At 42.1% G+C, this 23,626-nt stretch overlaps 1 protein-coding gene across 1 annotated transcript in view; it reads right to left on the bottom strand.

The window, feature by feature from the left end:
- The window catches only part of CERS5 (ceramide synthase 5), a 48,326-nt gene that overhangs the window by 17,621 nt on the left and 7,079 nt on the right, over window positions 1–23,626 (bottom strand). The window contains exons 2-8 of the mRNA XM_081944143.1: window positions 14,976–15,081; window positions 12,880–13,010; window positions 12,087–12,144; window positions 11,400–11,450; window positions 5,348–5,440; window positions 2,461–2,589; window positions 1,041–1,147 (exon numbers count right to left, since the gene is read on the bottom strand). Of these exons, the coding sequence (XP_081800269.1) occupies window positions 1,041–1,147; window positions 2,461–2,589; window positions 5,348–5,440; window positions 11,400–11,450; window positions 12,087–12,144; window positions 12,880–13,010; window positions 14,976–15,081 (675 nt within the window). The remainder of the gene's footprint in view (window positions 1–1,040; window positions 1,148–2,460; window positions 2,590–5,347; window positions 5,441–11,399; window positions 11,451–12,086; window positions 12,145–12,879; window positions 13,011–14,975; window positions 15,082–23,626) is intronic.

Genomic DNA, 23,626 nt, shown 5'->3' on the forward strand with positions numbered 1-23,626 from the left:
TGACAGTTTAAAAAATATAAAATAGGACTGTCAACCCTCTGTGTTGACATTCCATGCAGAGCGACCACGAAGCCGGATCTCAGATTACAGTAGCTGGGTTGAAATGAATGAAGCTATTGGATAACATGATTTATGACAGGCTGAAGGGAGAACAGAAACACGGGCAAAGTTCAAAAGCAAATAAAGAAAGCAAAAAAAAATGGCTGCAAATAAGAAATGCCTAATGAAGAATGCCTAATGAAGCTGTTAATAAATCACTGCTTTTTGTATTACAATATGGGGTCGCTTATTATGAAACAGGCATCGTTAGGGTACTTTACCAGGACTTCTTGTGACTAAGACTTGAAATCAATTTCTCAGAAAACTTTGTGTTCATTGGACTTCTCAAATATATATATTTTTAACATGAGTTTCTGTTTTGGCACTGTAAGATATTTGATGACTTTTGACCACACAATTTGGCCATGTTCTTCCATGACTCTCTTCTGGTCCTAAATCAATGTATGTTTGCCTGCATGTACTGTATGTACAATGAACCCCGGGGGTGGGGGGTTTAGTAGTTATATAGGTCATGCTGAATTATACTCCAAAATTATGAAATTCAACATCTGGATTTATCAAGCCTAGGATTCAATAAAGAGAATTATCCTATAGATGGGGGGGGGGGAATTACACTGAAGTTAAGAGATGTATTCTTGATTAATGTTTGAAATGCTTTTATATTTGAAAACTGAGAAGACAACTTTCTATACAGCTTTGATTTAATATTATTGGACAATTTTTAATGAAAATTTTATGGATTTTTATATATTATCCCTTAAAATTTAATTTTCAGGATCATTAAGTATAATTTTAATTGAACCATTATTGACATATTATTTTTCTGTTTATTATATTTCACAAATAAAAATTATACAATTAAATGACCTGTTTACTATTTCTACCTCTGAGAACACTGCACTATTAAGTCTTCACCAAACCACTTCCTTGATCTTTCCAATGTATATAATTTACAGCTGGGTGTCCCTCATCATACTTACCAAATAGGAAAAATCCCCAAGCGGGTAATAAGAAACGCTACACCAAATAATACAAAGGTGGCATCACAGAGTCGCTGATACTTCGCATAGTTGAACAATTTTGCAAGCTTGGAAAAACAGAAAGCATTAAAACAACTTCAGCTACACATCTAACAAAATTATCATTTAGAAAACAGATTCTACTGATTTTCTTTCTTAAGAGAAAAAATAACTATGATTCTGATTTTCTTCAGAAAAAATACAAAATAGCCCAATATTCTTTATTTTCAAAATACAAGTTCAGAAAGAACTAATAGAAAACAACTATGGCAAAGAGCAAGAACTCTCAAATAACAGCCTCTCAAATTGAGAAGTTTCAGGCCTGGTCTTATCCAGTAATATCAGTCAGAATCAGTTACTAGTACAGGCAAGCCTTGTTTAGCAACCATAATTGGGACTGGCAACTTGGTCATTAAGTGAAAGCATGACTGTGTTTATCATTTTAACTCAGCTTTATTTTGCTTTACAGACCTGCAAAGGCCATAAATGCGAGGAGTGGTTGTCAAATTGCCTTTTCATCACTGCAAATGGCTGTTAAATAAAGCAGTGGCTAAATGAGGACTACCTATAGTGACAGTATATATTCTAAAAAATGCTCCTTACGTATCAAAGTGTTTGCTGCTAATAGTGATTGACACGAAGGGCAGGGGAAGTTTTTGGCTGCTTCTACTGTTGGTTCGCTCAGGAACGCAATGCGTGCGTGTGCTACGCATGCATGTGCAGCACTATAAAAATGCTTTTGCGCATGCGCAGAAGCAAAAAACAAGATGGTGTCGCCTATGGCACCGCCGATAGAACCGGTTCGGGGGCGTGGCAGGCCAAGTTACTACCTACTCAGTGAACCAGTCCGAACCGGTAGGAACCCACCTCTGATGAAGGATCATCTAAGCATGTTTAGATGATTATCTATTTGTATTCCACCTTTATTTTTACAAACAACCCAAAGTGATGAACACATCCTACACATCTTCTCCTATTTTTCCCATAACAACCCTGTGAGATGGGTTGGACTGAGAGAGTGACTGGCCCAAGGTCATCCAGCTGGCCTTCATGGCTCAAGTAGCACTTGATGATCTCCGGTTTTCTAGCCTGGTGCCTTAACTACTAGGCCATTCACAAATTATTTCTTTTTTTTTTTTTGAATTTTTTTTTATTAGTTTTACAAAATTTTAAGGAAAAGGGTTATTCACAAATTATTTCTAAAGGGCACTCTTGCCTTAAATGGACTACTTACAAATAATCATGCTATGTATAGATAGTATAACACATTGTTTTAATCTCTTTTTTTTGTGAGGGGAAAAATCCCATAAAAATTAATGGTAAGGAAATCAATACTGTAGACTGAATTATAGTATTAAATAATAAAACCTGGAGTACTCACTTCTAATAATATATCTGCTGAATCATGGAGACATAAGACCAAAGTACCTACTCGCACCATGTGGTTTATGTAGGAGAAGATAATGAGTGCAACAGTAGCCACATGATGGACAAACATCATGAAGAAATCCTGGATTTAGAGGAAACAGGATAGAAATAGCTATAATGATCAAGGAATTAATGTATTCTGACAAAAAGAAGCATTCAGAATAACCCAAGTTTGGAAAAGTTTTATGGTGTGCTAACTGCTGGATGGCACAAAAATATACTTTCAAGTTAAGACTAATTACCGTGTTTCCCCGAAAATAAGACATGCCTTGCTAATAAGCCCAATCGGGCTTTTCAGAGCATGTGCCATAATAAGCCCTCCCTCGAAAATAAGCACATGCGCAACCGGTCCGCACCATTACCACTGTACCACCTACCGGTACAGCTTGTGAGACAAAAAGAGGGCTCAACGCAAAAACAGCGGCAGGTGAAGCAAAGTGCTTCCACCTCCCATGCAAAAAGAGCCTGCCGCAAAAACAGCGGCAGGCCAGCAATGCGATCACCCCCTCCCATCTATTCCTTCTCGCGCAAAAAAACACTGCCCACCCCAATGGTAAAGGCAAGTTGCCTGATTCCCTTCCCCGCCGTCCCTTTAGCGAGGGGTGGCAGGTGGGGGGGGGGAAGAAGCGAGGCGCGCCTCTTACCCTTCCAGGTCTGTTGCGTTCCTCGCCCTTTTGTACAGTGAATCCCCTTGTAAGAAAAACCTTGTGAGTTCAACTCGCGAGGTTTTTTTTACAAGGGTCTTCACTGGATGAAAGGGCGAGGAACGCAACGGACCTGGAAAGGTAACAGGTGCGCCTCACGGCCCAACACCGCCCACCTTGCCCCAATGGTAAAGGCAGCCTGCCTAGTTCCCTTCCCCGCCGTCCCTTTAGCGAGGGGTGGCAGGTGGGGGGGGAAGCGAGATGAAAGGGGGAGGGACGCAACGGACCTGGAAAGGTAAGAGGCACACCTCGCTTCTCCCCCCCCATCTGCCACCCCTCACTAAAGGGACGGCAGGGAAGGGAACCAGGCAGGCTGCCTTTACCATTGGGGCGAGGTGGGCAGTGTTGGGCTGTGAGGCGCACCTCTTACCTTTCCAGGTCCATTGCGTTCCTCGCCATTGTGTCCAGGGAAGCCCCTGGTAAAAAAAAAAAAACCGTTCCACGACTACAAGAAGTTTGATTGAACTCGCGAGAAGGGTTTTTTTTTTAACAAACGGCTTCCCTGAACACAGTGGCGAGGAACGCGACAGAGCTGGAAAAATAAAAGGCGTGCCTCGCTTCTCACCTGCCCCAGAAAATAATAAGCCCTCCCCTATAATAAGCCCAAGGCCATATTTCGTGGGGCAAAAGAAAATAAGACTCTGTCTTTTCGGGGAAACATGGTGCCAAGAGCTGGTTTTCAAATCTTCAGTTACTCAATTATGCTCTTAAGAAACTATACTGTTTCCTTCTCAGTAAGGTTTTGACCCTTTAAAGGTATGACAGAAGCCCTGACTAGTTTCCAAAGCGTGATTAAGTTTTCAAAGCTCTTTAGTATTTTGTGGAGAAAAAAATGACTTTTAGGTAGCACAGGATTATGTAGTTTATATATGGCACTAACAATTCTGTCATTTTACTCCTATAGTAATCCTACCTATTTCCATCCATTTCTTCCCTCCTCTTACAATTGTACAATTATTTAGTCATTTATTTGCTAAATTTACATGCTGCCTTTCTCACCGATAAGGCAACCATGGGGGGCTTATAAACCATAAAAAGATAAAATGTAGAAGCAATTAAAATTACAATTACAATAATTGTTTAATTTTAATTATAAAATCAACCTCATAGGATTTTGCGCCATCCATTTGAAATAGACACAATGTAAACCTATGTTCTTCAAGGTGCCTGAGGCAGGATCTACAGAAAAGATAAGTGACTGATCTGTGGGGGGACGGGGAGGGGAGGAAGATGTGGGACCTCATAGGGTGGGAAGCAGGCCCAAGGCCTGAAGAGACCCACTGGGATGGATGGCTTCTTATTGCTTATTATACATTGTGAGCCCTACTGATTGACAAATGCAGTTAAGACAACTTCATCACTAATCAACTGATATATACGCTCACACAAAAGTGTATACAATGCACAAAATCTAAATGAAACTTAAGATTCAAGACTATCAATACTATCCAAATTATCTATGCATCTCACTGAAAACAAAAATAGTTTCTCTGCTGCAAGGAGTTAGAAAACAATCCTAATCCCAGAATATAATTATTTTCTCTTTATCAAGGCAGTTAGTTTGAAGAAGGTAGCATTTCATTTTATGAGAGAAAGCCTCTGATGGAAGAGGGGGACTATTGTTCTTCCTTTAAGAGCCCATCAATCTTACTTGTGGAGTTTGTATGAATGTTGGATAGCCTTCCATAGGTTTGTCCTGAAATAAGTGTCCAACATTAGAAATTCCTTCTGAAGAAGGAAGACTGCTCACAACCTTTGCAATTTTAGTAATGTTAAAGAATGAGAAATGCCAATCCTACAACACTCATCTTAAATCAGCCTCACTGATTTAAACTTATTGAATATTTTTTTAAATTTTTAAAAACATCTACAGTAGCAGACATTTTCTGAAAAACAATTAAGCAATTTATTTAGTGCTACAGCCGAATTCTCCAGGTGTAACTTTTAGAATTACTGCTTTAGAATTACTGCTTTAGCAAATTGAGATATTTTAACCCTTCTGAATTGTGGTGTGATCTGCTATAGTATTTAATCAAGGACAAAGAGTTGTATTTCTATTATTATGGTCAAAGGTTTTTCAACCTAACTAACTAAAAAGGATTCCTTTAAGCGCTTAGAAAAAAAGTTGTTTCTTACCTTTCGCTTAATATCAGTAAACTGTGAATACATAAGAGACGTGTAAAAGGCCAGTTCGATGACATAATAGTAATAAATGCCAGCTGTTATCGGCTGAAAAACAGAAAAATAATATTATTTACATGGCTCATCCAACATAGATTGGTCCAGTAGTTAAAGCGTCAAGCGAGAAACCAGGAGTTATATTACGCATGAAAAACCAGCAGTGTGACTTTGGGTCAGTTACTGTCTCAGGATAGTTGCAGAAAAAATAGGAGGAAAGAATATTAAGTGTGTTCACAATCTTGGTTTATTTATAACAATAATAAAAGTAGGATAAAACTAAATTAAATAAAATCTCCATTAAAGGAAAATTTTATAAACCTAAGCTTTGTTTATTATATTTTCAAATTAGAAAGCTATTTACTCTGTCTTATTCTTATCTGTGCAAAAATTGCTGTCAGTCTTTAAATAGTGGGAGATCGGATCACAACCATAATATTCTTCTGAAATGATGTTAAGATGTAAGAAAATATATCTACTGTATTTTTCGGAGTATAAGACCTATCAAGATTTTGAAGAGGTAAATTTTAAAAAAATGTTTTTGCCTTCTCCAGCCCCCAGGAGCACTCTGCAGGGCTCCCAAACCCTCTGCACCCCCCATTTTTTGTGAGAAACGGGGCATGCAGAGTTTTTGGGAGGCCTGCAGTGTGCTCCTGGGAGCTGGGGAGGGCAAAAGCACCCCCATTTTTGCCAAAAATAGGCCCATTTTCCTCTCGTTTTTGCCCTCCCCAGCCCCCAGGAGCACCTTGCAGGCCTCCTAAATCCTCTACGCGTCCATTTTTGTGAAAAACGGGATGCACGGGGGGGGGGGGGGGGTCGGGAGGCGAAAAAAGCTGTATTCAGTGTATAAGACACACCCAAATTTTCACCCTTTTGGGGGGAAAAGGTGTGTCTTATACGCCGAAAAACATGGTATATCATAGATGGCAAAAGCAAAAAAGCAAAGCAGCATCTTCTTTCCTATTAAAAGCTCTTGGTGAGCAGGTGAAAACTGATGTTTGCAGTGCCTTCCCCACAGAACTTCATGATACAGGAGGGGCATGGTAATAGAGATGTTGCTCTACGTACGAATGGGTTATGTTTCTAGAGGCTGTTAATAAGTTCATTTTGTTCACAACAAGCATTAAAAACATGCAGAGTTACTCTTGGCTTCCTCTTGTCCCTCACACCTAGGGGTTGACCAAGTGGGCATTCTCCTGATGATGGTGGGGCATTTCCCTACTGAAAGCCTCTCTGGGGGTATTCAGGAGAGATGTGGGCATGGTGCACCTCAACTTGTTTTTTTACTTCACCACCTGATCAACTGTGGACTCTGCAGGCCAACCCACTCAGGTTGGTATTCAAGCGGGTATTCCTCACCTTGGTGACCCTCTCCCCTCCTAGGGTGCTCAGACCCTCTTTTGGGCAAGTCCTTGTCCACTTCCACCCTCATGAGCTGACATGTTCCATTGGCTCCATGACCTCAGATGTGGGATGTAGCTGTCCTTCTCAACAGATAGTTCATGCAACAGTGCTGCCAAGCATATGTATGCAGTACATCATAAACTAACCCTTTCCCACTTTCTCCTGACTTCTGGGACTTTCTAAATTAGAATTGAGGACACGTTTGTTCATATCCGCAAAAGTTCACAACTCAAAAGTTTGTAAGTCGAGTAATATCTGTAGAGAGAGCATTTACCCCTTTCAGAACTAACTGAAATAAAGCGGAGGGAGGCACTTATTTATCCTCATCCCTGAAATATGTGTTTCAATGCGGAATAGGGAGCAAAAGGATGTCCAAAAAAATGAACTCAGCCATCTCTAAGGCAATAAAGGATATGAGAATAGGAGATGGAAGAATAACAGGGAAATGGTTGGAAGAAAGAATGTACTTGCATATTTTCCTTAGCTTATTAAACACAACATGCCTGGCTAGTAATTAACAATGCTTGTTTCATTTAACTGAGGACCATGAAAAGAGGCATATTAATGACCCGTGTTTGCTTTGGATGGCTGAGTATTCCCTTTCAAAACATATTTTAAAAAGAAAATATCAAAACAGCATTCAACATCAATATTTTAATATTTTCTTGAAATTCTTCTGCACAAACAATTTTTAAGTGAGTTGTTTGAGAGAGTGATATGGAATGAAAACGCCACTAGTTAAATGCATAACCCAAAGAAAACCTCTATTTGCTTGTTTGTCGGCTTTATTATTCCCACCCTTCATTCATAGGCTCAAGCCAGTATACACAGTCCTATTTCCTCAAATTTAATGAACCATTCAGGGAGAGGAAGCAGTTCCATTAAATCTAAATTTATATCATTTGTGTTCATTTGCATTATTTGCACAATGATCACATTGATAGAATTATTTGCAGCTAAACTTCAATTTAATGGATCTTTAACTCAATGGAAAAGGGGACGCAATGGCTCAGTGGCTAAGAGCTGAACTTGTCAATCAGGTCGGCAATTCGGTGGTTCGAATCCCTAGCGCCGCGTAACGGAGTGAGCTCCTGTTACTTGTCCCAGCTTCTGCCAACCTAGCAGTTCAAAAGCATGTAAAAATGCAAGTAGAAAAATAGGAACCACCTTTGGTGGGAAGGTAACAGCGTTCCATGAGCCTTCGGCATTTAGTCATGCCGGCCACATGAACACGTTTTGGATAGCGCTGGCTCTTCGGCTTTGAAACGGAGATGAGCACCGCCCCCTAGAGCCGGGAACAACTAGCATATATGTGCAAGGGGAACCTTTACCTTTAACTCAATGGAAAGCCCTTCAATTTGATGAGTGAGTTATGAAATAGATAGGAAGGCTGGATGAAAAATGTGTGCTTGATATTAAAGGTCCCCTAAACCAAAATGAATTAAACCAGGGGTTGGCAACCTTAAACACTCAAAGAGCCACAAAGGTCCTAAATGGAAGCCCCCCCCCCTTCAATTCTGGAGCCACCAGAGTCTCCTCCTAGTGCAGTATCCTTTTTCCTCTGCCAACTGGAAGTCTGGTTCCCCCACCATAGAGTCTCCTCCTAGCGTGGCATCCTTTTTCCTCTACCTGTCCTAACTGAAAGCCCTATTAATTTTAGAGCTGACCAGCAACAGGGAGCTTCAAAAGACGGATGAAAGAGCCACATGTGGCTCCAAAGCCGTGGGTTGCTAACCCCTGTATTAAACCAGATATCCAATTCTTACATAGAACTATTCTCTTTGCTGCGTTCCAGGCTCAATAAAGCCAAAGCTCTTCATAAAATGTCAAACTCCATATTTTAGGAGTATAATTCAGTATCACATTTACATCTGTAACTACTGCATTTTTTTTCAGCAGCATATAAACATACACTATGTGCACAATTGTTAGGCAAGCTGTATTTTGGAGGATTAATTTTATTATTAAACAACCATAGTGTTCTCGATCAATCCAAAATGTTAGTAAACCTCAAACCTGAATATTTAAGAAAGTAAAAGTTAGGTTATGGCTTTCTTAGGAGAATATCTATGTGTGCACAATTATTGGGCAACTATTAGTGTGCAGAATGATTATGCAACTAAATGAAAATTTTCCCATCTCACTCATTTATTTTCATCTGTTAAAGTGAGAATAATAAACAAACTCAAGATTACAAATAAACATTTCTGACAGTTCAAAAAAGAATATCAGTGACCAATATAGCCACCCTTCTTTTCAATAACAGTCATAAGCCTTCCATTCATGGAGTCTGTCAGTTTCTTGATCTGTTAACTGATCAACTTTTTGTGCAGTAGCAACCACAGTCTCTCAGACACTGTACAGAGAGGTGTACTATTTTCCTTCACCATAAATCTCCCGTTTAAGAAGGGCTCACAAGTTCTCAACAGGATTTAGGTCGGGTGAGGAAGGGGGGAATGTCATTATTGTTTCATCCTTAAGGCCTTTATTGGTTAGCACACAGTAGAGTACTTTGATGCATGCAATGAAGCATTGTCCTGCATAAAAATCATGGTCTTCTTGAAAGATGCAACCTTTTTCCTGTACCACTGCTTGAAGAAAGTGTTTTCTAAAAGCTGTCAGTAGGTTTGGGAGTTGATTTTGAGTCCATCTTCAACCCCAAAAGGTCCAACTAGCTCATCTTTCACAATAACAGCCCATACCAGTACCCCGCTTCCACTTTGCTGGCATCTGAATCGAAGTGGGGCTTTGTGCCCGTTACTCATCCATCTGGTCCGTCAAGAGTCACTCTCATCTCATCAGTCCGCTAAACCTTTGAAAAATCTGTCTTCAGGTATTTCTTGGCCCAGATGTTTCAACTTATGTGTCTTGTTCAGTGGTGTTCGGATTTCAGCCTTCCTTACCTTGGCCATGTCTCTGAGCATTGAACACCTTATACTTCTGGGCACTTCAGGTAGGTTGCAGTTCTGAAATATGACAGCTCTGGAGGATAATGGGTTCCAGGTAATTTCATGTTTGATTCTTCTCAAATCTTTGGCAGTTAAGGTGCATCTTTTTTTCTCAACACGTTTCTTGCAACCCTGTTGACTATTTGCAACAAAACGTTTGATGGTTCTATGATCACAGCCAAATATCTTAGCAATTTCAAGAGTGCTGCATCCTTCTGAAAGAGTTTTTACAATTTTTGACTTTTCAGGGTCAGTTAAATCTCTTCTTTAGCCTATTTTGCCTGAGGAAAAAAATGCCTAATAATTATGCACACCTTGATATAGAGTGTTGATCTCCTTAGGCCACACCCTCCCTCATTACACAAATACACATCATCTGATCTGCTTATATTCACTAAGCATTTACATTTATACAGCTTGGAAGTGGACAATATGTATACAAAGGATGATATGGTCAAAATACTAACTTGCGGAATAATTGTGCACACAGTGTATACCATAACATAAAACCAAAAGGAAGCTGTGGCTGGAAAACAACGAATCATGTTAAGTTAAAGAGATCTCAAATTTCTTACAGTGACAATACAACAAACCCCCCCCCCCCCAATAATCTGCATTTGTTGCCACTTTTTTTTTACATTCTAAAATTAGAAGGAGGAACAATTAATTTCAACACGATCTAGATTTAAAAATATATTTCAGGGTTGAATTAATTTTCTGTTGAGACGACATGGATCTCCTTCCCCTGCTTTCATTACTGATGGCCCTTGGCAACTCCATCATGAAGAAATGCAGTCATAAAGTGCCAACCTACAGCAGCAGTTGCAGTTATTAAGCGAATTGCATAAAGCTTGTACACTTTGCAATGTCAAACTTTATTTGCAATTATGTGCGACTTCCTGCCAGCTTTCTCTTGACTTTGCTTGTTGAAAGTCAACAGTGAAGATTGCAAATGACATACATGCATCCATAAGACACTGCCACCCATCACAATTGCCGCCCAAATTGTGATCACATCATCGTGGAGATGTGGCAATGGCTGTTAGTCTCCTTGTTCAGCAAGATCATATTATTGGTCACTGAATGAATGGTTGTTAGTTGAGGACTACCGTACATGGAGTTACTTTTTCTTCATTTATGCTCAGTTTAACACCATAATGTATGTCACTTTTTCACTATAGAACCACTGATGTACCTTTATTTTTATATTTTTATGTTATATTCATTAATTTTTAAAAATGAGCTAATTAAAAATATATATTGAGCCACAGATTTACTGTAATGATTAATATAATAAGCCACATGTATTTTAAAATCAAATATGTCCAAATTAATGTGCTTACGCATCATGGTATACTGTAACTACTTCATGACACTCATGAAGCTCAGTATCTCTATCAATGTTACTTACAGTGCTAGGTCAGAATTTTAGTAAGGGGGGAAATGTTGGAAATGACATATTAATAGTCAGCACAAATGCAACAGCACCTAAACCAAATTATCTTATAAAAGTATTTATGTATTAATTTAATTTATATACCACCCATCTCACGATCAAGTGAGTACAGCAGTTTACACCACCATAAAAGCAACAATATAAAACATTAAATTAGCATTACATTGGCATTGCAACAAATATTATTAAAGAAAATGGATACCTGAAAAGGATAGCTATACCAGCATTGTTGTATATCCCAAAACCAGGGTGACTACAATAAAAATAAAAATAGAGTAATACAGAGCACTCTTATCAACAGGATTTTAACATCTAAATGGTTGCTTCAGAAAGATGTTTTGATTTCTTAGTTTAACTCAGATTGGAAGTGTTTAATTATACTTAAATGTCAAGTTACTTATTTCCTTTAAATTATCCATTCAGCCCTATCAACAAACATTACATTTTAAAGGTATGACATCTCCCATAATTGGATAGCAATGACATTTTCACCAAATTTTAATATGTTTATATGATAAATTATATCTAATCTCAGCATTTTCTTTAAGCCACCAAAGAGCAATATATAAGCATAATGCTTTAATAATGAATTACATGCAGATACATTCATACAAGACACTGGGAAATCTATACTCTTGAGTGTTATAGATCTATAAGGAATAGTGTATTGCAAATCTCAAACAAGTCCTACTGGTTCTATAATAAAATATATAAATGAATTTCTATGACAAAGCATAACTGAAAGCTACTTTTCCAGTTCTGTTAAAACAATTAAATAAAAACTGAGCATCCAAATAAAAACGCTAGGGAAAAGCACCAAGTATCAACTCCTGCAATGAAGTTATTATCATTTCATTTAACATAATTTGAAGATGTCCAACATACTCACCGACCAAAGAAATCTGAGTCCATATATAAAAGTAGATAAATAAAATGTAAGCCTCCACCTAGAATTAAAAAACAAGAATATATGGCATACAAATATTGATCTAAGAAGAGCAAAAAACATGTTATAATAAAGTAAATCTCTTCATGCTAAGAGAAAATGTTTGCCCAATCAAAATTTCAGATTCAAAATGTTTTTAATTTTTGAAAACTCTTATTATTTATCAAACAGATTTTTATAGTGCACAGAAGATGGAGAGTCCCACTCACCTATGGTATATATCTTGGGGAAGTAGTCATTGAGGAAGAGAGGCAGAAGCCATAGAGGCAGCAGGCAGGAAGGCAAAATGCTCAGATACTATAGTGATACAAGCCATGCATTAAAAAAGTGAGAAAATAAATTTAAGTAGGACAGAAAAGACAGAGACAAGAGTCTATAAAAAAGAATGCTTAGGAAAATAACCCCAGACAGTAAAAGGCCACTTGATAAAAGACACAAATCCTGCAAATAAATAGTTAGATGTTTTTATAGCTGTAAATTCTACTGAATAACTCGGAAGAGATAGCATTAACTAAGATATACCACAGTTTGGATAATGTGGAAGAGATCCAGATATAGGATTGTGTCTTCAACAGTTCTTTCTGTTGAGCGGGTCTTTACCACTCTAGGTATCCCTACTGGTATAAATGTTATAAAGATACTATTTTTATATTATGCATTACTAATTCTAAATCCTGAAATTCTATTTGATCTTTACTTTTAAAATAAAGAATTCAAACTCTTCACACAAACTTACATGCTCTCACAGAACTTTGTAAGGGTGCTTGGTTTATCCTGGCTCCTCCGGTGACGAAACCAGCGCTGGATTTTTCGGACATCCCAATCTAGTTGTTTGGACAAACCTTCTAATCGTCTTGCATCTGGACACTAGGAGATGATCAAACAGGTATAAAAAGAGCTCTCTCTTTTTTGGCTTCTTATCACATTTCTAAAATAGGTTCTTCCCATTTCTGCCCAATTGTCCTTCAGGCCGCAACCTGCTGGATATTACCTGGAACTGTATGTTTTGCTAGGAAAGGCAAACAGAGGAAATACTCAGTCTGAGGAACAAAGTCCTTGCACAATTATACCGGAAAAACTTCCAACTATTTTCAAAAGCAGGTAGTCCTCAACTTATGACAATTGAGCCCAACATTTCTGTTGCTAAGCAAGACAGTTGTTAAGTGAATTTTGCTCCATTTAATTACCTTTATCGCCACAATAAGTGAATCGCTGCAATAATTAAGTTAGTAACACAATTGTAAAGTAAATATGGCTTTCCCATTGACTGTATCAGAAGGTCACAAAAGCTGATTACGTGACCCGGGACACGGCAGCCGTCATAAATATGAGCCAGTTGCCAAGCATCCACATTTTGATCACATGATCATGGGGATGCTGCAATGGTTGTAAGTATGAAAAATGGTTATAAGTCACTTTTTTCAGTGCTATTGTAACTTTGAACAGGCACCAAACTGATGGTTGTAAGTCGAGGGCTACTTATATATTCAGTACTGCTGAAGTATTTTCTCCACAATTACAGACACTTCTCCAAGTAAATCATTCTGATTACTGTACCTGCAATTTTCTCAGCAAAATCTGGATGCAAACTCAGGCAGAGGTATGGGGTTTTGGTTTTTAAGGCGTTTATGGAAGTGGGTTTCATGTCTCTTGTTGCACTAGGTAAAAATCTTATTTCTCCACTAAGCAAAAATGATACAGGGCAGCCCAGACTATGATATATATATAGCATAAACAGTATAAACACTATAGATGTGCAAAAGAAGCGCATGTATTTGCATGTTCCACATAAGTAAGAAGAAGCCTACACAAAAAACTTCCTGTCTTTCCCCCTCTATCTAACGCAGCTAGAAATCCTTGTTTTAAGAATAATTAGTTATTAAATATTTACTAGTCTCTTACAACATACATATATGAGTCTGAGGTTGAGGGAGGGCAGGGAATAGGCAGTAACAAAAACAAAAGAATGAATTAAAGGAGTGAATTAAAAGATAAAAGTAATTATTTAGACCAACTTAAATTAATTTTAAATATTTTAAAAGCTTACATACTTCTTCCATACTACAACAATTCAACAATAAGAAAAGAATACCAAATAGTTTTATACCATACCACAGCGATGGCGAACTTTTTTTGGCTCACGTGCCATAAGTGGGGGGAGTGCAGGGGGGTCGTGTGCAGGCGTGCCGCACCCATAATGCAATGCGCGACTACAGGTGCTCCTCCCCATTTTTACATGCTTTTTTCGCCCTCCCCAGGCTCCAGAGGCTTTATAGGAGCCTGGGGAGGGCAAAAACAGCCTCCCCGCCCCCACGGGGGCCCTTTGGAGGCTTCTGGGACCTTCAGGAGGCTTCCCTGAAGCCTTCGGAGCGCTCAAAGCGATCCTTCGAGCAAACCAGAAGTGACTTCCGGTTTGCTCGGAGGGTCGTTTTGAGCGCTCCAAAGGCGTCTGGGAGGCCTCCGGATGGTCCCTTAAGCCTTCGGAGCACTCAAAGCGACCCTTCGAGCAAACCGAAAGTCCATTCCCGAACTTCCGGTTTGCCCGTAGGGGCGGTTTGTTATGCTCCGGAGGCTTCACAGAAGCTCATGAAGCCTCCGGAGGGCCTCCGGGGAGGGCGTGGGAGGCCCTTTTTGCCCTCCCCAGGCTCCTATAAAGCCTCTGGAGTCTGGGGAGGGTGAAAAATGGCTTTAAAAAAGGGTGAACCTCGCGTGCCCTAACAAATGGCTCCGTGTGCCACCTGTGGCACGTGTGCATAGGTTCGCCATCACTGCCATAGCATTTGCCCCAAGGAACTAAAGTAGCATGCAAAATAATAATGCAGAACAACTTACTTTAGTGATGGATGTAAACACTTTTTCTAAAATTGCATTAGATTGAGCTCTGCGAGGTCTATTGTCTTGAATGTCGACATGCACAGCACAGGGCTTGGCAAGAAATCTGGGGACCCAATTCCAGAAAACAATCATACACAAAATACTACCAATATTGTGAAAAGGTAACATGAACATTTAAACATTCTCAATTACATGCTGGACATCACAATAGCTACATGGTTAAGAGCTCATCCATATGAAATTTAAAATGTTAACATTTGAGAATGTTTTGTTGCTAAAGATTTTAAAACTTTTCAATTTTTTCTAAAGCCTAAATTATTTGATTGAAATGTTACCAACCACCACTAACACCTAATCATTAATTAATAATCCTTTGATTCATCACGACATCTACTTGACTACTGTAATGATGTACAGTGTAACAACCATTTTAAAATTCATTGGTTAGAGAGGGGAGAGATCCCATAAACAGCCTTTCCAAGTAATGTGCTCTACAACAATGCCATTGATAGTGGGAAGATCCAAGTGAAGCAGTTCTATCCAAAACTATGTAGGGCATTTAAACTATAAAATTGTGTCTGGAATATAAAGGAGACCCTACAATAGTCTGCAGAGGGCCCAAGTCTAGCTGTAATATTTAGCTCCTGCTGCAGTTTCCAAACACATTCCAGAGAGCTTTTCCCTAAGATATATCCAATGTCATCTTGCTTTCTGCTTTTACTTTCTGCTGCTTTAAGGTGGGAACTGGTGTAATTCTTACTGCTGCCCTTATTATGTTTTGGATTGGCTTTAACCTAATTGTGGATGTTTTAAATTTTGAACATATAGATTGCAAGCTAGTGAGTCATTTTGATTGTAGTTAACACAGATGTACTGTTCCTTCATATATGCCTATTCCTCTTTTTGTCTATTCTTCTTGAATAAAATATACTTTAAGTCACTGATGGCTAAACTTTTCCGGAGTGAGTGCCCAAAGCGTGTGTGTGCGTGCACCCAAACCCCCAAAATGCAATGTACACACACACCTCTTGCCCCCATACACACACGTGCCCTGCACATGCACAGCAGAGACCCAATGACCAGCTGGCTGGCAGGAGGCACACAAACATGTGAGGTGGAGCTGAACTAATGCGATAGCTCGCATGCTACAGACGGCACTTCATACCACCTGTGTTCGCCATCACGGCTCTAAGTTCTTGTAGTCCACTCATGAAATTCATCCCACCTGCTTTCAATAATATCTACTAAAACATGTTTGCCTCTCTGCACTAAGACATGTAGATCTTGTCTGTTTCCCATGCCCTGTGAATTTGTATAATAAGAAAGGAATCTTTGGATCATATAACTATTCCTTCTTCTGCTTACATGCTTTTTTTTCAATGCCTCCATATGTTGCCTATTCTTCCAAGTCCCAATTCTTGACACAATTTTCTGAGATGGTGGATTTGGATTTTTCATGAGCTGTACGCCATAGTCATCACAATTATGACAAATCACGGCTTGAACTATCTTGCTTTGCATGTAATGAGTCTTATCTCATATATTAGTTTCACCTTTTAAGTTGCATTACTGAAATAAATGAACTTTTGCACGATATTCTAATTTTTTGAGTTTCACCTGTATGTTAACAAGCAGGCCAATCCAACGCATATAAGTAAAGAAGTAACAATGGACTTTGTCTTCATAGGCTCAAAATTTTACAGGTATGGTGACTCTAGCCATGAAATAAAGAGAAGTTTGCTTCTTGGGTGAAAGATAGACTTTAGTGAAAGATAGAGTTAGTGAAACATTAAAGTGCAGAATCATTACATGGTCAACACAGCTATACATCATCAAGGCCAAGGTTATTCCCATTTGGAATATTTGACAAAAAATGGGCACCACCACAAAAGGTTAAATAAAAAGGGTGTTGGTACTTACCTGAGACGCCTCTTCTCCTAGGGTAGAGGTAGCATCCAGGCTGGGTTAACCTTCATCCAATCATATTGAGGACTGAGTCTGGTAACATCTTTAAGCTCCGCCCCTGTTGCTAGGTAGACCCAGCTTTTGACGAAGAGAAAACCACAGACCCCGTGCGTCATCGCCCATAGTTGTAATATACCTGTACTCCGGACATCCAGTTGCGCCCGTCTGCCATGCCAATAACTCCTCTATCCGTCCTTATCGTGCCAGAAATCAAGACGACATTTTTTTTTATTCAACAGGTAACAGCAAGAGCAAAAAAACAGTAACAAGTAAGGCATGACCCAGGAACAAACCCCAATCAGGGAGGGGCTGGATGCTGTCTCCACCCTAGGAGAAGAAGTGTCTCAGGTAAGTACCAACGTCCTTTCTCCCTAGTGGTGGAGGCAGCATCCAGGCTGGGACGTACCAAAGCAGTAACTGTCCCAGGGTGGGTCTAAGACTGTGGCAATGAAGCATCAGCCCCAACAACTGATTGCAGCACCCTGCGACCAAAGGCCGCCTCTGCTGACGCAAATGGATCCATCTTGTAATTCTTAATGAAGGCATTAGGGGTAGCGCAGGTGACAGCCCTACAGATTTCCTGTAGGGATGCCTGAGCCGCCCACGCTGCTGAGGTTGACGCGCTTCTAGTGGAATGCGCAGTGATCCTAATTGGCACTGGAAGAGACTGAGACTGGTATGCCAAAGAAATGCAGGCCTTTAACCACCTGCCTATGGTAGGGGAAGAGACCTTGTTACCCAGAGAAATGGGCTGAAAGGATACAAAGAGAGCGTCAAATTTCCGAGTTGCAGATGTGCATTGTAAATAAATCTTGAGAGCCCTCCTTACATCCAAGGTGTGCCATTTGCGTTCCAGTGGATGGACAGGATGGGGACAGAAGTTGGGTAGAACAACCTCCTGAGTCCTGTGGAAGCAGGAACACACCTTGGGGACAAAGGAGGGGTCCAGGCGTAAGACCACCCGGTCTGTATGAAAAATGCAGTTCTTTCCTGGATGAAAGAGCCTGAAACTCTGAAATCCGGTGCGCGGAAGTTATGGCCACCAGAAATGATACTTTCAATGTTAGAAATCTGAGTGAAACCTCCCTCAGAGGTTCAAAGGGAGCCTTAGTCAAGGCGCCAAGTACCTTGGGTAAATCCCAGGAAGGGTACCTATGGACCGCAGGAGGTTTGAGATTGGACGCCCCTTTGAGAAAGCTGCGCACCATAGGCAGCTGAGCCAGGGAAGGAGAATCCCCACATGCCAAAATGGAAGATATGGCTGCCACTTGCCTCCTGATGGTATTTGGGGCTAGTCCCTTATCTAATCCATCCTGCAGGAACTCTAGCAGTTGAGGTATTGTGACCCTGATAGGCTCCAAAGTCTTACCAGAGCACCAGGAAAAGAAAGCTCTCCAGGTGGCGTTGTAAATTCTGTCTGTGGATGGCCGCCTAGCGGTCTGAATCATTTTGATGACCCTGGAGGAGAAATTGTCCCCCCTTAGGACGCCCCGCTCAAACGCTAGGCGGTCAACTGGAACCACTGAGGATCCAGATGTTCCAGTGATCCCTGACGGAGGGAGATCCTGTCCCGAGGGATCCTCCAGGGTCTGTCCACCGAAATTGTCTGCAGGTCTGCGAACCAAGTCCTGCGTGGCCAGTGTGGGGCGACCAACACAACCTCGGCCTTCTCCCCCAGGATTTTCTGTATAACTCTGGGTAGAAGGGGCAGAGGTGGGAAGGCATATAGAAGGCCACAAGGCCATCTGCAACTCAAGGCATCCACCCCCTCTGACCGATGTGCTGAGTACCGAGTGAAAAACCTTGGAAGCTGGCTGCTGCGTGGGGTGGCGAATAGATCTATTACCGGCATGCCAAATCTGTCCACTATGTCCTGAAAGATCGAGGGGTGCAGTTGCCACTCGGCATTGTCCAGAACCTTGCAACTGAGCCAGTCTGCCTGCACATTCGCCACCCCCGATATATGTTCCGCCATGAGGGAAAGTAAGTTCTTCTCGGCCCAAAGGCCCAAACTCATGGCTTCATCCATGAGTGCACACGATTTGGTGCCCCCTTGCCGGTTGATGTGCGCCTTTGCAGACACGTTGTCCGTTAGCACAAGCACATGTTGACCCCTCACCCATGGGAGGAAGTGGCGGAGAACCAGATGGACCGCCCTCAACTCTAGCCAGTTTATATTGTGTGTACGGTCCACCTGGTCCCACTGGCCTTGTGCTACCTGTGTCTGAAGGGTGGCCCCCCAGCCGAAAAGGCTGGCGTCTGTTGTGACAGTCAGAGAACCCTGGTCCTTGAAAAGAAGACCTTTTGTGATGGCCTGAGACGTCCACCACCTGAGGGAACGGGTGATCTCCGCCGGGATATGCACCTTGGCCAGGGAACAGCTCAATAGCTTCCTCTGAAAAGGTAAGAGGAATCATTGGAGACGACGTGAATGCAAACACGCCCACAGAACAATCCCGATGGCCGTGGTCCCCAGCAATTTAGAAAGTGAAGCCAAGAAGCACCTATGTGTCCTGGCCGTCTGACCTGCCAATGTCCTGAGAGTGTCCTGCCTCGTACACTCTGCACTCAACTATGTCAATCAACGCTCCAAGTGCACCAACCTGGTGGAAGGATGGAGGTGGCTCTTGGGAATGTTGATCGAAAGCCCATGCTCCTGAAGAGCCTGGATTGTAGATGCTAGATCTCTACGTGCCTGACTAGGGGATGACGATTAAATGAGGATATCATCCAAATAAGCTTGAAGTCTAATAGGTACCTCCCTTAGTGCTGCGATCAATGCAGCTAGCATTTTCGTAAACACTCGGGAGACCGATGACAGTCCAAAGGGGAGGGCAGCGTATTGGAAGTGCTGCCCTAAATATGAGAAATGTAAGTAACATCTATGTTGGGGCAAAATTGGAACGTGGTGGTATGCCTCCGTTAGGTCAATGGAACTAAAAAAATCACCATGTCTGATGGAGCCCAGAATAGAATGTAAGGAATGCATTTTAAAACGCTTGTAACAAATAAACTTGTTTAATTTTTTAAGGTTCAAAATGGCTCTCCAGCCCCCCGAGGCCTTAGGTATAACAAAAAGGGTAGAATAAAATCCCAGGCCACATTCCTCAGCCGGTACAGACTGGATGGCTTGAATGTTGAGGAGATGTTGTATCACCTCCAGCATGAGGTGCCCACGAGCCGGATTAGAGGAAACCGGGCAGGCCCTGAAGAAGCTAGGGGGGATGGACAAGAACTCAAGGGCAAGACCTTGCCTAACAGTGGACCTAACCCAAACATCGGAGGTGGTAGCATCCCAAACATCAGCAAACCTGGCTAGCCTACCTCCAATGGGATAACTGGCCCCAGAGGTGCTAGGTTCTTCGGTAATAACGCCCCCCCTCCTCGAAAGGGACGTTTGGAGGACTTTCCCCGCTGAAAGCGGTCAGGTTGAGACCTCTGCCTGGAAGAATAGCCTCCCTGCCGCCTAAAGCCCTGGCCCCCATAATCCGCCCCCCGAAAGGAGGAACCATAGTCCTGGTTCCGAAAGGATGAACCCAGGTCAGGGCCTCAAAAGGACGAACGCCTGGGGTAAGGCGTTTGGCGGTTGAAGCCCTTCTTAGGAGCTAAGGGGAGAACCTTCCGCTTCTCTTTATTCTCCACCAGGAACGGGTCCAAGACATCCCCAAAGAGAGAACCGCCCTTGAAGGGAGCGGAGGCCAACTTCCACTTGTGGCGTGCGTCAGCCTGTCATTGGCGAAGCCACAGAAGCCTCCAGGATGCCACCGAAGAGGCCATGGCTCTGGCGGCGAATCTGGTGGAAGACAAATTTGCATCCGAAGTGAACTGGACAGCTGCCACTAGTTTCGCAATGTCCTGGTGAGCCCTGTCAGAAATAGGGACTCGCTGTTGCAGTTCTTGCAGCCAAAGAAGACAAGGCCAGGTGAAGAACAAGGCTGTTGTGGTGGCCTTGACCGCCCAAGCCACAGCCTGGTGCCCTCTTTGTAGGGTAAGATCAGCCCTTTTCTCCTCTGGCTTGAGGACATCCTCTGAAGCCCCTGGCATATGAGCTGGAGTGTAGAGGGCGATCACTGGGGCATCAATCGAGGGAACAGAGAGAAATTGCGCCAAGTCGTTAGCGACATTAAAGAACTTCTTATCTGAAGCTGAAGGACCTGGACGAGGTGGGAGCAGCCCACTGCCTCTGGATTAAATCAATGAAAACCTTAGGCATAGGAATTGTCTCTGCTGGTAGAGTTTGTTCAGCGTATAAGGATTCCGCACTAACAGCAGCTGGCCGGGGAGTGGCGTTGCCTGCTGAGGCCCAATTTTAGAGGCAACCTTAGCCTTGTACAGCAGGGAGGAAAAGAGAGCTGGAGGGAAGAGTCCTGAAGAGGTCTTTTGGTCAGTCTCCCTTCCTTCATCTTCAGAGAGCTCAGCCTCTTTGAGCTCACCTTCCTCTGATTCAGAGGTTAGCTCTTGATCCTCCTGGTCAGAAGCCACCAGGTTAGTGGTTGTAGCCACTGTGGGTGGTGTTGGTATTGGGAGGGCTGTAGCAGGAACCTGTCTCTGGGAAAGGGCCTCCCTCTGCTGTATGCCTGCTGTGATGCCCTGTGAGATGGTGCTGGCAATTAACTCCTGAAAATTTGGTAGGAGCACTGGAGGTGTCAGGCCCAGGTGTGGTGTCACAGAGGTGGAAGGGAGAGAGTCCAATCTCTGGACCGTAGGTGGTAGCATAACACTCCTGTCAGGCATAGAAACCAGAGGTTCCTGAGAAGTCCCCCATATGTTTGAGACATCAATGGGGAAAATAGGGTTAATAGGAGCCTCCCTATGAAGCCTGTCACCAGGAGACATCAGCAAGGACAACTGACCCCGTGCCTGTTGAGGCTTATCTGCTGCCTGAGGAGAAGGAGCCTTTTGCTGGCTGCCTTCTTTTGAATACGCTCCAGTGTCTTTTCTTTCTGCTGCTCATAATGTGAGCTAGAGGCTTTTTTTGGTTTCTTTGTTTTTGATGCAACTTTTCCAGGTTTCTTTTTGGAGAAGCTAGAACCCCTGCCCCCAGAAGTGGAAGGCTGATGGGAAGCCTGAGGTGCCAAGGCCACATCATCTGCCTGAGTATCCTGCATCTGCCCAGGTCTCTCTAGCATTGCAGAAGCCTCAGAATCAATGGCGGCCGCCATTTTGGAATTTTTCTTTTGACAGCAGTTTAAAATGGCGATTTGCGCCCTTTTCCAACGGCCGCTCAGCTCGCTTCTGAAATTTGGCTATGGGAGGTATTACTGGCCTCTCTCGCGCGCCGCTGTGCTGAGCAGGCTAGAAATCTTCTGCGCTCCCCTCTGGGTTGCTCCGCAGCTGTCCGAAGTCCTTTTAAAAACTTTTTTCCTTTTTGTGAGGGAACTGCTGCGGTTCGCCGCTCAACTGCTTAGCAGGAGCGGCGGAGTGTTTCCCAGCAACTAATAAACCTGCATGAGGAGGAAGGGCAGCCCAGGGGCGATCGTAGCCAGGAACGCTTTCCAGGCAAGGGCGATCGAGAGGGCGCAGGTGGGCCGATTGCGAGCTCCTTCAGATAGAATGGCTGCCTCAGGCACTATCAGTGCTTGAGCCCTGAAGTGGCTTGGAAGCTCCGACCCACCAAAGGCTTGATCCCTGAGGACCTTAGTGCCATGGGCCTCTGTGCCTCTGCTTATTTCAATACACAATTACTCACAATCCACATATATAACGATCAAAGGCTAGTTATCAGATCGGAGAGAAGCGATGACGCAGTCGTCCTCTTTGAAGGACTGAGTCGAAAGCTGGGTCTACTTAGCAACAGGGGCGGAGCTTAAAGATGTTACCAGACTCAGTCCTCAATATGATTGGATGAAGCTTAACCCAGCCTGGATGCTGCCTCCACCACTAGGGAGAAAGAAGTATTCCTTTTTATTGTGGTGAAAGAGAAATACAACAGTAAAGCTTATAAGTTTGGGCTATATAATGTGAAAGCAAAAGTCTTAAGAGTCTTAAGCATGGTTAGAAAAAATGAAAGTATTCAGGAAAATGGCTGACAGGAAGTAAGATGGTTTGATATTACACAACACAATCATAACCTTACAAGAACTCAAAGAAATAGTTACTGAGACAATCTTCATGCAATACAGACCAGCATCCAACTATAGTTGGACAGATCTGGTTTAGTAATCTTTTTTAATCAGAGTGATGTATGTATGTATGTATGTATGTATGTATGTATGTATGTATGTATGTATGTATATGAAAATACTGATTTTTAGTATCACAATTGAGCTTGTTGTCCTGAAAATAAACTCCTTAGTTTTCATCCCATCTGTAAAGTCACTTTATGTTGAGGTTTACCACAGGGAATCAGAAATATTTACTCATTGAACTCTAATCATACAAAGTTCTATCAGCAAGCCTAGACTTTGGATTTTCTCTATCGACCTGTAAAATAATGGACTGCAGCATGTTTTATAAGGGTCCCATGGCCACTACAAAAGCTGTTTCAAGCTGTCACTGCTGAAGAAGTATCTGTATGTGTGCTAATGAAGTTCCAGATAGAGTTGTCTGGAAGTTGAGTAATGGCAATTGCACTTATTGTGGGTGTAAAGGGTTTTGCTGCTTATCTAAAATTGAACAAGCTACTTAAATAAGCAGCGAAACTTTTTGAACCAACAAGAAAAGAAGTCCAGTTGCCATGCCTC

This window comes from Natrix helvetica (genome assembly GCF_964273705.1).
Source record: "Natrix helvetica genome assembly, chromosome: 1".
Lineage (NCBI taxonomy): Eukaryota > Metazoa > Chordata > Lepidosauria > Squamata > Natricidae > Natrix > Natrix helvetica.